The 15,780-nt window shown below is 33.6% G+C and overlaps 1 protein-coding gene across 1 annotated transcript in view; it reads right to left on the bottom strand.

Moving 5' to 3' along the window:
• Nucleotides 1–764: 764 nt before the first annotated feature.
• The window catches only part of LOC148308997 (uncharacterized), a 27,714-nt gene continuing 12,698 nt past the window's right edge, over nt 765–15,780 (bottom strand). The window contains exons 3-6 of the mRNA XM_088260818.1: nt 13,820–13,955; nt 8,616–8,749; nt 2,983–3,193; nt 765–1,247 (exon numbers count right to left, since the gene is read on the bottom strand). Of these exons, the coding sequence (XP_088116944.1) occupies nt 1,153–1,247; nt 2,983–3,193; nt 8,616–8,749; nt 13,820–13,955 (576 nt within the window). The 3' untranslated portion in view covers nt 765–1,152. The remainder of the gene's footprint in view (nt 1,248–2,982; nt 3,194–8,615; nt 8,750–13,819; nt 13,956–15,780) is intronic.

Genomic DNA, 15,780 nt, shown 5'->3' with positions numbered 1-15,780 from the left:
AAAACCAAGACGATAAAATTACAGGTTCATGGCTAAGGAAGATTTAAACTGAATATTTTACAAAATCTGGATTATCTCCAATTTTTCCAATTTCAGATTTTGTGAACAAGTATTTGGACACACTCAAAATGTTGTAAAATAAATTGTCTGGTCAAATTATAAGCTTAAATAATAAAAATGAAAATGGTATTTTCTGGCGTTTCTCATGTGTGTGATTATAATCCAGGATTCGGACCTCACATACTAATATAAGAGTTTCTGCTTAATAAAAAGCTTCTTTACATCTCACCAATAGATGTCTCTAGTGAAGTTCTAGTGATTCAAGAACAAGGTTTCTAAATTCGTTCATATATACAGAACTTCCAAGAATTTGAGTGTGGTTGTCAATAATGGGTAGAATTGGTGAATGTTACACTTATGTAAAGTGATCACTTAAACCAGCCTATGACGGTCGTCAGCCCCGTAAATACCCAGACTTCCATATTCTTCTTCATCTTTGATGAGATGTCAAAAATAATATGAATATTTTAATTTATTCGTTTTATTTTATAAAAGATAGGGTAAATAAAAAGGTATTCAACATATTCAACATGAAATTTAGAAAAATATATAACTAATGAAGTAAAGCTAATAAAATAATATCACAATGAAAAAAATGTATCAAACATATTATGCAGTGAAAATAAAACATAGTAAAAATGATGCAGCATAAAAAAGTAGGAAAATGTAAAAGAAATCATAAAACATACACATAAGTATGCAGTTAATGTAACGAAAATCAGACATGGTCACTATATATTTATTGAAACAAACAAACGTGCGATCAGTTCAAGAGTTAGAAACGTACTGACAGGTATAAGAGATTAACCAGTCGAATAGCTTACTAACACATTTACATACCTGCATATGACACAAATAATTTGTATAAGTGCTAGTTTTGGAAAGGTTGTGTGTGTATCCCAAGTAAATCAATTTGTATTAAAATTCAAATGGTGAAGCGGATTATTGCTATAGAAAATAAATAAAGTGACATCTTTTGAAGATTTTTTTTTCGGGAAACATAAAATGACATCGAATTCAAAGGGATGATGCTATGAACATATAAAATGCACAGCCAGACTTGAATTATCAATTAACGCTAGTCACAAGTACTTAGAAAAATCCATAAATGCCGGTGAAGAGGCATGCCATAAGTGGATATACCCAAATAATCCAATTATGGCTGACGCACGAACAACTGCTTCTCACTGAAAATAAAAAAAATGAATGAAAATAATTGATATTTTAGCGTAGATTAAGAAGAGAGAGAAACCCAGATTTGTAAACAAGGATGAACAAGGATTTGAACACACTCGAAATGCTGTGAATATAATTTATAATATATCGGGTTGTGGCCCCGTGGTTAGTGTCCCGGACTCTTGAGTCAGAGTTTCTCGGTTCGAATCCACTCTACCACAGTTTGATACCGTAGAACGTACTTGAACTTTGATGTGTTACTTGAGCTCAGTACAAAAAAAAATTAAATCTGTATTTGGTCTACAATAATGAACGTATCGACATGATTCATTGCTTCCCTGACAGGTGACACTTATTGTCACGATACTTCGATCGAAACCACGATCTATTTTTTTTTGTACTGGGCTCAAGTAACACATCAAAGTTCAAGTAGCCCCGTTCTACGGTACCTATTTCTAATAATGAGCTGCTTAAGGTCACAGAAATAGTATGAAATTGAAGTATTTTTGTAAATAATAAAAACACAAATACTTATCTTTTGGAATTAAATAAAAAATATGTACTATTGACAATATTAATTTTATTTATTATATAAGACACAGGATTATTCACCCTGCGGTTGAATATATTGACCAAACCGCAAGAAATGTAAAAATTATAATCAAAGAACATAGCCGTGGACTTGAACTATTTTCGCGAATAACATAATGGAAACTAACCACTCATTTGACTCACACACCCTCAATTTATTACACTCGGTCACATATAAAAAGCTAGTCATGAACAATTTATAACAGAAATACGTTAACATTTAAATATTGATAAAACAGTAATTAAAAATATGCTTTAAAAAAAATTCTCACCATTATTGTCTATGTTCCCATTAAACCTAGTCCCGCCCCTTAATCCCCCTTCTATTTATTATCAAATCTACCTCTACCAATACATGTATAACTTTTTACTCGTTAGTTTTTGTGATCACATGTCGATGAAAACATCTGTAGTTTTCGAAACTAGTCGTGTGAAATAAAACTCAATTAGTGGCCTAATATGAGTGTTAAAATTTTAATAATTGGTAATTTACTATTTCTTAGATTATGGACATGAAGCTTTAGTACGTGTAGGAATTTTTATATCTAGGTAATATGCTCACAAGGTATGAACATCGAGTGAATGCAGGGAATAGAATAAATGGTACTTTGAACAGTACCATTTATACGTCTAGTCATACAAATAAAAATATGTATGACTAGACGTATGGTTGTGAAAGAAGCGAGGAGTGTATGTCAGAACAGAAGAGTGTGGCGTTCCATCCTCTCTGGAGCGATGGTGGTAGTAGTAGTGGTAGTAGTAGCAGAGTACGGAATAAGAAAGAGAAGTGCGTTAACCATTTCCGGTCCCCCAAAATTCTAGGTAGACAGTTACATTCCAATTGGAAAAAATATTTTGTCCTCTGCTCCACATACTGTTTGTTGTAATAGATACGAGTGACAAAATTGTAAGCTTGGAATTTAAATAAAAAATACTAATGATGAAAAAAAGATAACACTGTGTTTATATGATGCAGTGCCCTATGCACCATTAGGGTGCGGATAAGGGTTTGAAATGAAATGAATGAAAAATGATGAAAAAAATGTCGAATAACATCCGAGATAGAACCTAAGAGGAAAAAATCGATGTCGAATGAGATTCGACATGGGACCAGTAAGAGTAGAGTGATCGTAGGGAGATGTGGACAAGGTTTACCTAGAAATAGGGCTTCTCTTCTGTCTTGGGGGCTGGCTGCCCCAGGCGGGGTCTCTCGGTCTGACCACGGGGGGCTGGCCACGCAGCGCGTCCTCAGTCCGCCGCGCAGGTGCTTCTCGCGCAGTTCCAACTCCAGACCCAACACGGCGCTCTCCAGGCCATGCTGGTACTGTACAGGTCCATACTCTACCAGCGAGGATGGTTCCGTGATCTGAGGATCAATGGGACTCCATCAAAACTTTCGGAGTCAAAGTGGACAGAGGCAGTCCGATAATTCAGGTATCGGTCGAGAGCAGGGGTCGACAGTTTGTCAAGTTGCTCACTCCTTTCAACAACGTCATATATCAAAAATCGTCAATTTTCGACTCTGCATGTTTTCGGAATGCACAGAAAATGTACTATATCCCAGCAAAAGCGGCATATTTTTAACCTAATATTTACACGCCATAGGGCAGAAAGTGTTGTTTTTGCATTTTGAAGAAAATGTATTTTTTAATTATTTTTTTGAATATACTAATTATTTTTCAAATGGAGAAAAAACCTTCAGGTTTTACCTAAAAAGGTCTGCTGCATAATAGAAAGTTAAATAAGTGGTTTGATCTCTCGAAAGATTTTCTCTTTGAAAGCGATCTCCTGAAAAATCAAGTTTTTTGAAATGTGACGTTGTTGAAAGGAGTGAGCGAAGTAAAAATAGGGTATTATCATTCGGGAGGAATATTTAATTTAACATATTCAACCTATAAAGGAATGTAGAAGACTCGTTTTGTGTTTAAAACAGTCGATATAATCGATATTTTCATTCATCATTTACATTTGCTAAATTCGACTTCGTAAAAACGTTGTTTTCGTAAGTTGGTAACGAATGACGAAACAGAACTGAAACGAATCCACACTACTACTATTACATTCTCAATCACCGTATGTTAAGCTAAGTCTTAATTTTAGACTTGTGTACTGATCTCAAAAAAAATCCCATTGAAAAAACAGCAAGAGATGTTTTTTTTTAAATGTGATTTTGTTTTGATTTTTAGTTATATTGTATAAAAATAATAACGAAAAAAAAATTTAAAATATAAATTTAAATCATTACAAAAATATAAATATTTTTTGGACATTAAATGTTGTGCTATCGCATTCCCAGATCTGATATATCTCTCACTCCTTTCAAGGACGTCGTAAATAAATAAAAAAAAGATTTTTCAGGAGATCGTTTTTAAAGTTTAAAAATATAATACAATGTATTAAAAATAAATATCAAGCCACTTTTTACTGTGCAACAGATCTTATTAGGTAAAACCTGAAGGTTTTTTATCCATTTGAAAAATATTTAGTATATTTAAAAAAAATAATTAAACAATACTTTTTCTTCAAAATGCAAAAACTTTCTGCCCTGTAGCGGGTAAATATTAAGTTAAAAATATGCCTCTTTTGCTGGGATATATTGTAATACATTTTCTGGCCATTCCAAAAACACGCTAAACTGAAAATTGACGATTTTTTATTCATGACGTTCTTGAAAGGAGTGAGCGATATAAGAACGGTGACTCACCGGAGCTATTTTGTCGTAACGTGTTACGTTACGATGCGAGCATTCAGGCAGTCACTTCACCGAGCCGAACGCTCCATCCATAGTTTCGGATGCTCGCTGATGCTCGCCGCGAGTGATGTTACGACGTTAAGTTACGACGATATGCTCCGGTTAGTCACCACCCTAATAGAAGCCTCTAGGCTTTCTGACAACCCTTCATTCTTTTGTATAACATTTTTTTTAAATAATTTTGGAAAATTCGTTTATACGGCGGTGATCACATCATTTCTTCTAAACCGACTTCCACTGTAGTGGCCGATGGAAAAAAATGCAAAAGGTTGCTTTTTGACACGTTAACAAAATTTTGCATTTTTCCACACCTGGCTCTTTTTGTCCACGTTCCCTTCCCTCTTGGTAGGGAGGCGGATTGGCTAGTGCGCCCTTCGACCTTTCTAGCTTTCCCATGGGCGCCATAATGCTTACTTTAGGAATCACAGTGCTCAGCTAAAATATCCTGACCCGAATTCGACTAACCGTCTTGCCGAATTTGACATACTATATTTTGCAGGCACATTTACAACATCGCAAATAAATATAGGTATTGTACATACTTTATTTTTATAAGTTTTTTTAAACCAAGAAAGTACTTGTAAAAAAAAACTAAGAACTCTTTGGATAGTATTTTATGAAAATGGTGCTTTGTAAATTATCCATTATTATTATTTTTATCAATTTTAAAAAAAGTGTTGATTCCTTGGAATAAGGTATTATTATTGTTATTATTATTTTAATTTACAAGATCGGCTACAACAACTGCTATAGGTAAAGTGATCTTACCAGCTTACAACCAACGCACTAAATATAGCGAGTGTGTCTTGTCGGCATGGATTGGTTTTCCACCAGTAGTAGAAATAGTAAAAGTGAGATATACTTTAGAAAAATAATAAAAGGCATTTCTTTGCTGAATCATTGCCATAATTTTCTTTTCCCCAATTAAATCAGTCAACCGCTCTTTGTATTTTACAAAAATGTCTATACAAATTATCCACTATTATTATTATTTTTTCAAAACTTTATTAATATGTAAAATTCAATTCACAACGGAGTCAAAATATAAATTTCTTAGATCTCAATAACGAATAGTCGATTGTAAAATTACTTTTGACTTATGACGAAAGCGTTCACACACGGACACCGTGATTTCTTCTCGTTCAGTCTACCCCTCAGTCATAAGCTTGCTAGTTTTAAGTTTAATGACGCTATATCCAAAGTTACTGTGAATTATATTGAATTATATTGTATTGTTAGAAATAAATTATCCAAAGTTACTGTGAATTATATTGTCAGATCATTAATCAATATGCTAGTCTTCGACAAGCGAAGTTTGGCAATGAAAAAGAAAAAGAATTTTATTAATACGAAGAGATCTATAAAAAATCTTTTAATATGCTGAGTACGTTCAGTCCGATTTTCTCCCAAGTGAAAATGCACTGTTTGTCGACAACTTAACCTAGCCGGATCTAACAGGGGCATTGAAATCCCCCATTTATGAATTTTAATACGATAATTTAGTATTATAAGACCTACATCCTCTTAATTTTTTGTAATCTTTAAAATAATGATAAGTAAAATTTTCCCTTTATTGTTAAAAGTTCAAATCGTTTAATGTTTTAAAATATTTTTTGACAAAAAGGACTATCAGTCGAGGTCGCAAGATCTGCGTACTTATAAAAAAGGATATTTTATTTATTGTTTCGACTTTCACTTTGTGGTAAGACATGATGAAAATGTAAAAGATAAACATTTGTTTTTCAACCACTTGAGTTTATTTTATTATGACAACTAGTTTCGCAAGCTATGCTTCCATCTTCAGGTCTAAATCTAAGAAACTAGTTGTCATAGTAACATAAACTCAAGTGGTAAAAAAGAAGTGTTTTTTTTTTTAATTTTATAAATCAGGACGTTATTTTTTTGCCCGCTAGCGACATGTTATTTCTTTCACTCTGATAAACGTTGTACTACTATGGTATGGTACGAGAGAGCGAGAAAAATAAATACTCGGCTTTCGTTTTATCTAGGGCAGTTTTAGGCATCCTTTTGAGAGACTGGGTAAAAAAAAACAGTTTTGAAAATTTAATTTAATAAGCGGTTAAAAGTATTTTTTTTTTTTTTTTTTTTAATATGACGATATTTTTTCATAAAATTAGATATCTAAATGTATGTGTAAATACGTTATTTTCAATGAATAAAATTTTATTAATTTTTTCATATTTTCTTGGTTGGTAATATTTTTTTTGGAGTGGTTAATTCAATTACCCGAGGGTAATTGCTGCGTACTACGATTTCCTAGCAATTATGGACTGGGGTATTTTTGTACCCCCCTTTGGATCACGCGTAATTTTTGGATAATCAGTACGGGAAAGGTTAATAGCCCTTACCAGGGGTGTTCAATTTAATGCTGCCATAAAGTTCACAACCTATAGCTACTATTCCCAGACAAAGAAAGTTAATATATATTTTTTATAGTAGGCACTAAATTGAGTTTGAATATTTTTAATTAAAAAGAATCCATTTAAGGCGACACTTTCTAATAAAACTAAGCCTGCTTCGACCGATACAAGTAATTAAATTGTAACCGACTGGAAACCAATACGGCTACGAAATTGAAAATCGTAATGCTTTTACTTTTTTTTGTTCACCTTAATTCAACACAATTATGAACATAAATGCATTTTTACCAAGTATAATATTACTTTTTATACACCCTTGAACAGGGGCGAGCTGCCAATTTTTTAACAAGGGGCTCGCGGGTGGTGGGGGAGGTGTATAATTTTATTTTAAATATCCAAAATACATAATAATTAAAAATAATTAAAAAAAAAAAAATTACTCGTGCATTTGAGTGCATAGGAATATTTCATGCGAAAACGCCGACCCCACTTTTAACAGTTCTTATTTAATTTATTAAAATTTCAGTTTTAGAGTTAAATTTTAGTAATTAGACTAAGAGTTGAGTTCTTAGTTAAGTATAAAAAAATATAATACAAAAAATTAAAAACTCAATCAAATAATGTCACTGCTAATCATCGAGGTATGAACAGTAATACTCAGTTATACTAAACAAACGTATGACCGTCGTTATAGGGTATTATCACTCGGGAGGAATATCTAATTTAACATCCCTTATCCGCACCCCAGTGGTGCATAGGGCACTGCATCATATAAACGCAGTGTTATCTTGATCGTAAACACATGAAGGAAAGGTGATCAGCCACCCGCTTCAGGTACCAGTCCAGGGTAATATTGAATAATTATTAGAGTGAAAAAATCACTTAATATCTATTTGACCCCCCTGGGAATCGAACCCGGGACCTCCAGAACGGTAGCCGAGCGTGCTGACCATTACGCTACGGAGGCGGACAATTTAACATACTCAACCTATAAAGGATTGTGTAAGACTCGTTTTGTGTTTATAACAGCCGATAAAATCAATATTTTCATTTATCGTTTACTTTTGTGAAATTCGCCTTCGTAAAAACGTTGTTTTCGTAAGTCGGTAACGACTGACGTCGCAGAAACGAATCCACACTACTACTATTACAGCTCTATAAAGCAGATACATAAGGGGATACGCCCCATGATGTTAAATTTGATGACGTATAGCGGTGTCCGTTTTTCGTTTTTTTTTAAATATCTATAGTTTAAACCAGTGATTCCCAAAGTGGTCTATATCGACCCCCAGGGGTCTATGACAACTTGCAAGGGGTCTTTGTTTTAATTTGAATTTAAAATATGAATGTATAAAACCTAACATGTGTGGTTCAAAGTGAGTAACACTACATATACGGGCTGTCAAAAATACATTTGAAGTTAATGAATTTGATAAAAATCAATATCAGGTAAGGCAAGGGGTCTACGAGATAAAAGAGTTTGGGAACCTCTGGTTTAAACCTTCATATCTCCCTTAGTTCTCTACAGATTTCAATAAGAATGTTACCGATAGTCTTGTGATTTTTTATATTAATTTATTAGCTAATAATAACACATCATGAGAATTATCCATCAGTCTAAACTTCAAATAACGCCATTGGCGTCTCATACCAACCTTTTCATCGTTAACGTACCAGTGGAGTTCGAAGGGAGGAGAAGATTTACCCGATGTGCAATTAAGATAAAGGGTTTCACCTATTTTGTACTCTCTGTCAGTATCTGTTATAAACGGCCCGTCCTTTGGTAAATCTGAAAATAAAAACATAACATTATATATTATTTTTTGACATCTCATCAAAGATGAAGAAGAATATGGAAGTCTGGGCATTTACGGGGCTTACGACCGTCATAGGCTGGTTTGAGTGATCACTTTACACACGTGTAACATTCACCAATTCTACCCATTATTGACAACCACACTACTCAAATTCTTGGAAGTTCTATATATATGAACCAATTTAGAAACCTTGTTCATGAATCACTAAAACTTCACTAGAGACATCTATTGGTGAGATGTAAAGAAGCTTTTTATTAAGCAGAAACTCTTATATTTATTTTTGTGATTTTTTATATTTTTGTGAACAAGTATTTGGACACACTCAAAATGTTGTAAATAACATTATATTTTTGCATATAATACATTTTTTTGCGTTTTACAAAAAATATCCCCCGATTTAGGCAGTTACCAGATTAAAATATAATATAACAGGTGTTAACAGAACAAAATTGTCACACCCGCACTCCTCCATGGCTCCGAATGCTGGACGATGTAAAACACCTACTCTAGGCAACATAAACTGCTGATAATATAAGAGTTTCTGCTCAATAAAAACTTCTTTACATCTCACCAATAGATGTCTCTAGTGAAGTTCTAGTGATTCAAGAACAAGGTTTCTAAATTGGTTCATATATATATATATATAGAACTTCCAAGAATTTGAGTAGTGTGGTTGTCAATAATGGGTAGAATTGGTTAATGTTACACGTGTGTAAAGTGATCACTTAAACCAGCCTATGACGGTCGTCAGCCCAGACTTCCATATTGTTCTTCATCTTTAATGAGATGTCAAAAAATAATATAAACTGCTGAAATGCAAATGCTTAGATGGCCAACTGGAGTGTCCCTAGAGTGGGCCGTTGATGTATGAAAAATATTATTTTTTTAGATATCAAAGACAAATAGGTCTAAAAAGTTGCATTTTGAATTGCACATAACGTAATAAATTTTTAGAAAAATATTCCATACTACTTTTGGCCCTAAACCAGAGCTCAAAGTTTTCTGAAAAGCTATTTTTTGCGCTTTACCAGCTACCATTTCGTATTTTAGTAATGTAGGCAGTTTAATTAAATGTTAGGATATGTAACATACCTTCCTTAATAAGCACACAAGGTCATAAGTTGCACTTTTTGTTGTTTTAAATCAATAGCGTTGTTTTAGTAAGTCATTGTTTCCATCAGTATTAAGCCGGCGCGCGGCGCTCAAAGGGATTGGTTGCGCTCTACGTGTTTTTTCTTATATCCCGGTACTTTTAAAATGTGTTATAATATTAAGTGTGATTAAGTATATGTTAAAGATTATCTTTATGAACAATTAAAATTATTTAAAATACATTATGTTAATTAAAAACGACAAACCAACCAAGATTGAAATTTTTACATTTTGATATTTTTCAACGAAATTCTCAATTCTCACAAAATATAAAATTTCACGTTTATAAGAAAAAAATATATATATTAATAAAAGAAAAGTCATTCAGCAAGAAAAAAAAATATTTAGAAATTTAGAAATTGGCTTTATATTTATTTTTCAAACCATAAAAATGACGGAATTCACAGATTTTTCTATATAAACCAGAGTGCGAAAATAAAAGTAATTTTTTTATTCACACTGTTTCTTACTATCGAATGATGGTATTTTAGTCCTGTACATTATTTTAGTTCGTATAACACCATCTTTTGCTTTCTGGCCAGTTACTGTTATCGAGCCTTCTGTCAACATTTTAACGCAGCGTTCCACAAGGCCTACATCTTACAAGGGATGGAGGATACAGTAAAAACTGATCTTCGATTTATTAAAATCATCTCTTAAAAGCTGTCCGATATTTTAACTAAGATTGGTGGTTGTGAAACTTATGATTTAGCCCTAATAATTATTTCTATGTAGTTGGTAGCTTAAAAATTAAGCTTCGGTAACTTAAATAACCTTAAGGTTAGCATCTGTCTTCTTCCGAGTTTCGATGATTCTTCTCAAATTTAGGTCCCGATATGGCTTCTGGTATTCGATAACAATGTTGAAACTGAGTTTATAGGATGAACAAAAAATCATTCCTTTGAATGACAGGATCTTTTTTGATTTTAAATCATCCCCGAAGCTCCGGATAAACTTATTATTTCAATTAAATAATTTGCACTATCCTATGGTTTTCTTATTACAATTAACCACACTGAAGCGTAAACTTTGACAATTATTTGTGGATTTTAAAATAACCAGTTGTCAGTTACCGAGAGTGTGCCATTTTTCCAGGTTGTTGATTTACGATTTCAGGTTAACAATGTTCAATAGTAATAGATTGACACAGATGGTCCCAGCTTAGGGTATGTAGTAGGTTTACAGGTACAGTAAAAATCATAATAGATAATCATTCACAAACCTTAAAGCTTTTCCAGTTGGATTAAAATTTCCCCGAAGACCAGATGTAAGACCATCATGAGTGATAAATGTCAAAACGATAATGCATTAGAATTTAGGTAATTGACAAATAAACAATTGTAATGGTTTATTTTATATTTATTCTCAATGCCGACTCGCTCCATTTTTCAGCCCGTATTAAATACAATCCAATCGCAGCTTAGGCATTGAATATTTTCAAGCTCCAAACTTTTGCTCAAAAAATCATTAACGAGTGAATGTGAAATATATTTGCCAGTTCCAAATATTGGTGTAGTATGGCTTGTAGTCTTTTAGAACAACAAAAGTCAAAGTTGCAGCCCATCGGTCGGAAAAACCAAATCGTTTACACACACTTGTTATAGTTGTAAAGTTTTCCTCTTTGATTTTGATTTTGAACTCACTGATACTGTAGTTTCCTGTAAATATTTATTCCATTTTCATTTAAACAAAGGTGTTGTAACCTTGTTTTAATATGCGAAAATTTTTCAATTTATTTTTGAAGTACGGCTGTTTTTCCGATGAATTTTTGAAGATTATTTTAAGTCAATAGTGCCTATCATCATTTTTATATCGTTTCTACGATTTGACCTGATGGTACGCCAAATATGGAACAAACTACCTCACTACGTCTATGTTAGTAGCGGGTTAAACTTATTTCTTGAATATTTTTGGCAGATAATTTGTGGCACATTTTATAAAACTGTAGAAAATAAAACTAGAACTTGGTTTTTTACCACATCCATTATTGATACTTTTCTCTAACTGGTTTCGACAAAAACCTTGTTGTCTTCTGGAATATACATGTATATGTCTATCCCTGAAGATAACAAAGTTCTTTTTAAAACCGGTTCGAGAAAAATTCCAAAAATAAAAGAGGCTAAAAACCAAAATCTAGTATTATTTTATACAGGGTTTAGATGAACTCATTTCGGTTTTAATTAAAATAATAATGTATTTAAAATAACTTTAATCGTTTATTAAGATAATTTGTAACCTAAATTATAAAATATTTTAAAATCTAACTCGTTTTTAAAGTACAGGGATCTAAAGAAAATTACGGACAGCGCAACCGATTCCTTAGAGCGCCGCGCGCCGGCCGAAAACTGATGAATATAAAGCCATACTAAAACAACGCTACCTATTTATAACAACGTAAAGTGCAACTTTTATCTTTATGTGCTATTTAAGTAAAGTATATTACACATCGTAACATTTAATTAGACTGTCTATATTAATAAATTACGAAATGGCAGCTGGTAAAGCGTGAAAAAATGGCTTTTCTGAAAACTTTGAGCTCTGGTTGAGGGCCAAAAGTAGTAGCGAATATTTTTTAAAATATTTTTTTCGTTAAGTGCAATCCAAAATGCAACTTTTTAGACCGCTTTCATTGCTAAATTCGCAAAAAACGTCATCGGCCCACTCTAGTGTCCCTTAGAGACAAAATAAAGAGTTCACGCATTCGTGGGAAGAAGGGAGTGTAAAAGACATTAATAGTAGGGTGGAGGAAAGGCAATTAATTTCAATTTCAGATACTCCGAAATTGATAAGCTAGTTATTGACAATTTTTTATATTTTTACTATCAAAAACTGAATTTTTTACCTGCGGATATTGTATACTATTAAAACTGTATACGATATATAAACAATTAGTATCAGAACGCGAAGAAAATGATGTGAAGAACATAACTTTTCCCTTACGATGCTGAAAAAAATTGCGTGCACCGGTGATATGTATTTCGTACACCATATGAAAATGTGGTTTAAAAACGGGAAAATGTGAATATTCCTAAATGTTGCTTTTATTAACCATAGTTGAAAATGAAATATAACAATTTTGTAATGTTAGCTCTGGTAAGTATCTGAAAACGAGAAAAAAATACATCGCAAATAGCCGCAATAGCTAACGTAGCGACATGACCGCCACGTACGACTTTCCGAGAAACGTTTGTGTATTGATTCCTCCTTCCTTTTCCTTCTCTTTCCTGCAAAATCTATTTTTTTATACCATACCCTTTTTTTATCTCTGAATGTTTTTAATAGTTATTATAACATGAATGTGGAATTGTTTAATTGGCTTTATTTTTATTAATGTAACTATTTTTGTTAATGTAATGTCACTCTAATATTTATTCAATATTACACTGGACTGGTACCTGAAGTGGAGGGCTGATCACCTTTCCTTCATGTGTAATCGATAGAGATAACACTGCGTTTATATGAAGCAGTGCCCTATGCACCATTGTGGTGCGGTAAGGGATTTATTATTGTTATGTTTATTATTGTTAATGTAACCATTGTTTATTATATACTTCTTTAAATGTAAATTTGTACAATTCCCCAACAAATAAAAATAAAAATATAACAAATTGCTGATTTTTTTCCCGATTTTTTCACAAAATATTTATTTCAGTCGCTGCAAATGCATAACTTCATATTATAATACTTTCATGTGATACATAATATTATTATATTTTATATTGATATTCTCATTTTAAAAGTCGAGTTGTAGTAAATACATATCACCGGGAGGGGAAGGTTAATGAAGTAAAAAGGAGTAGTATTTGATTTATCGGTGTTAGTGTGGACTTCCACAAAGATGGTGTGATGGTAATGCATTCATGCAAACGCAGTTCATGTGCAGTACTTACATACAACTTGCAATCTACCCTCTCGACTGCCCGAGGAGAATCCCGGCGCTTCTGCGGACGCCTCACACCGGAAGATGCCCGAAGACTTCAGGGTTAGGCTCTTCAGCATCACCTTTGTGTCGTTTGACAGTTGATGCTGAAAAAAACAATGCACTTTATGGGAAAATTATACCGGATTATGCCAACCTTACAGTTAGTTTGCAGCTATTAAATTTTGACATCTCAATATAGATGAAGGAAAATATTGTAAGTGTACTGGCAATTTTTTTATACTCTAAAAACAGTTTTAATCTTCTTCCTCTTCTTTATGAGATCTCTGACATACACTGCTGGATATAGACCTCTTCCCCTTCTTTCCATCTCCTACGGTCAGTTGCTGCTTGCTGCCAGTTTCTACCCCCCACAGCGACTATGTCGTCAGACCATCTCTTTTGGGGTCTTTCGACACCTCTTTTGTTCTCCCAAGGTCTCCATCGTAGAATTCTTGGGGTCCATCTTGTGGGTCCCGTCTTGCAATATGTCCTGTCCACTGCCATTTGAGTTTTAAAAATCCCTGTCACTTAAAACTTTTCATTTCAAACCCTTATCCGCACCCCAATGGTGCATAGGGCACTGCGTTATATATTGATCATTAACACACGAAAGAAAGGTGATCAGCCCTCCGCTTCAGGTACCAGTCCAGGGTAAAACTGAATAAATATTACAGTGACAAATCACTTATATTTATTAGACCCCTCTCTGGGAATCGAACCCGGGACCTCCAAAACGGTAGCCGAGCGTGCTGACCATTACACTACGGAGGCGGACAAAACTTTTTCAAACTTTAGGCTTAATAAAATACGTGCTATTGAACTTAAAGTTGAATTTTCTTTTAAAACCACATAAACATGACATTTCAAACTGCTTAGTTTATTTTGCCAGATTGTAGAACGTTGAAAATTTTGTAATTACATCATTAAGTCAAAATGGCATATTTTTGAGTTTACGTTTTTTGCCAGTACACCCACAATATGGATCTCTGGGTATTTACAGGGCTTACGATCTGTCATAGGCCGGTTTAAGTGATCAATTATACGCAAATAACATTCATTATTTTACCCACGATTGTCAACCACACTACTCATTTTTTTGGAACTCAAATATTAATTTTGACCCCCATAAGAATCAAACCTAGGAACTCCAGCATTATAGCCAAACATGCGACTGCTACACCACGGAAGCTAAACTTAAAATTCTTCTTCTTCTTTTTCTTCTACTTGATGTGCGCCTTATGTCATGCTTTTAAGATGAATTAGTCTCCTGCGATGTGAATTCCCAGCTGTCGATCCATCTCATTTATGGTCTGCCCGGGAGTCATCTACCTTAGGGTTGGCCGTACAGTGCAATGTAGGGGAATTCTGGATGTTTCCATTCTCCTCACATGCGTCTCCTTCGTTGCCATCCCCACCTAATCACATCTTGGATCTTGCATATTTCTCTTATCTTGTTGTTCCTTATTCTGTCTCGCAGATGTAATTTCAAAATAACACTAGTTATTTGATTTATTCAAAATATTTAATTCAACAGAAAAAGAGATTTCGGATTTATGGGGCTATTTTTACCCCAACTCTACGTTTTAAAAAATACGCTGACGACGCAGTTCGAATTGCCAGGTGCTGAGATAGCGGTCAAAACGATTAATTTATGAGAATGGCAGGGGATTTATTATTGGAGGTGAGGATTCTTTTTGCTAAAATGTAGAATTTCGGTTATAAAACCGTTCAAATAAAAATGAGCCTCATCCGTAAGGGAAATGTTACTCACCTTAGAACAGCAATAATTATTATCAACGTTTGTATTTTTTACAACTGTGATTTATTTTATACTGTGGCAACCCACACATCTATGGCAACTCGAATCGAATGAATAACCGAACACCCTACTGAGCCCGTAACGAGCGGAAACTGGCCCGACACATTTCG

Source organism: Brachycentrus maculatus, unplaced genomic scaffold, assembly GCF_059751285.1.
Source record: "Brachycentrus maculatus isolate JH-2025_06_01 unplaced genomic scaffold, ASM5975128v1 h1tg000142l, whole genome shotgun sequence".
Taxonomy (NCBI): Eukaryota; Metazoa; Arthropoda; class Insecta; order Trichoptera; family Brachycentridae; genus Brachycentrus; species Brachycentrus maculatus.
This window is presented reverse-complemented; position numbering and strand designations above follow the sequence as displayed.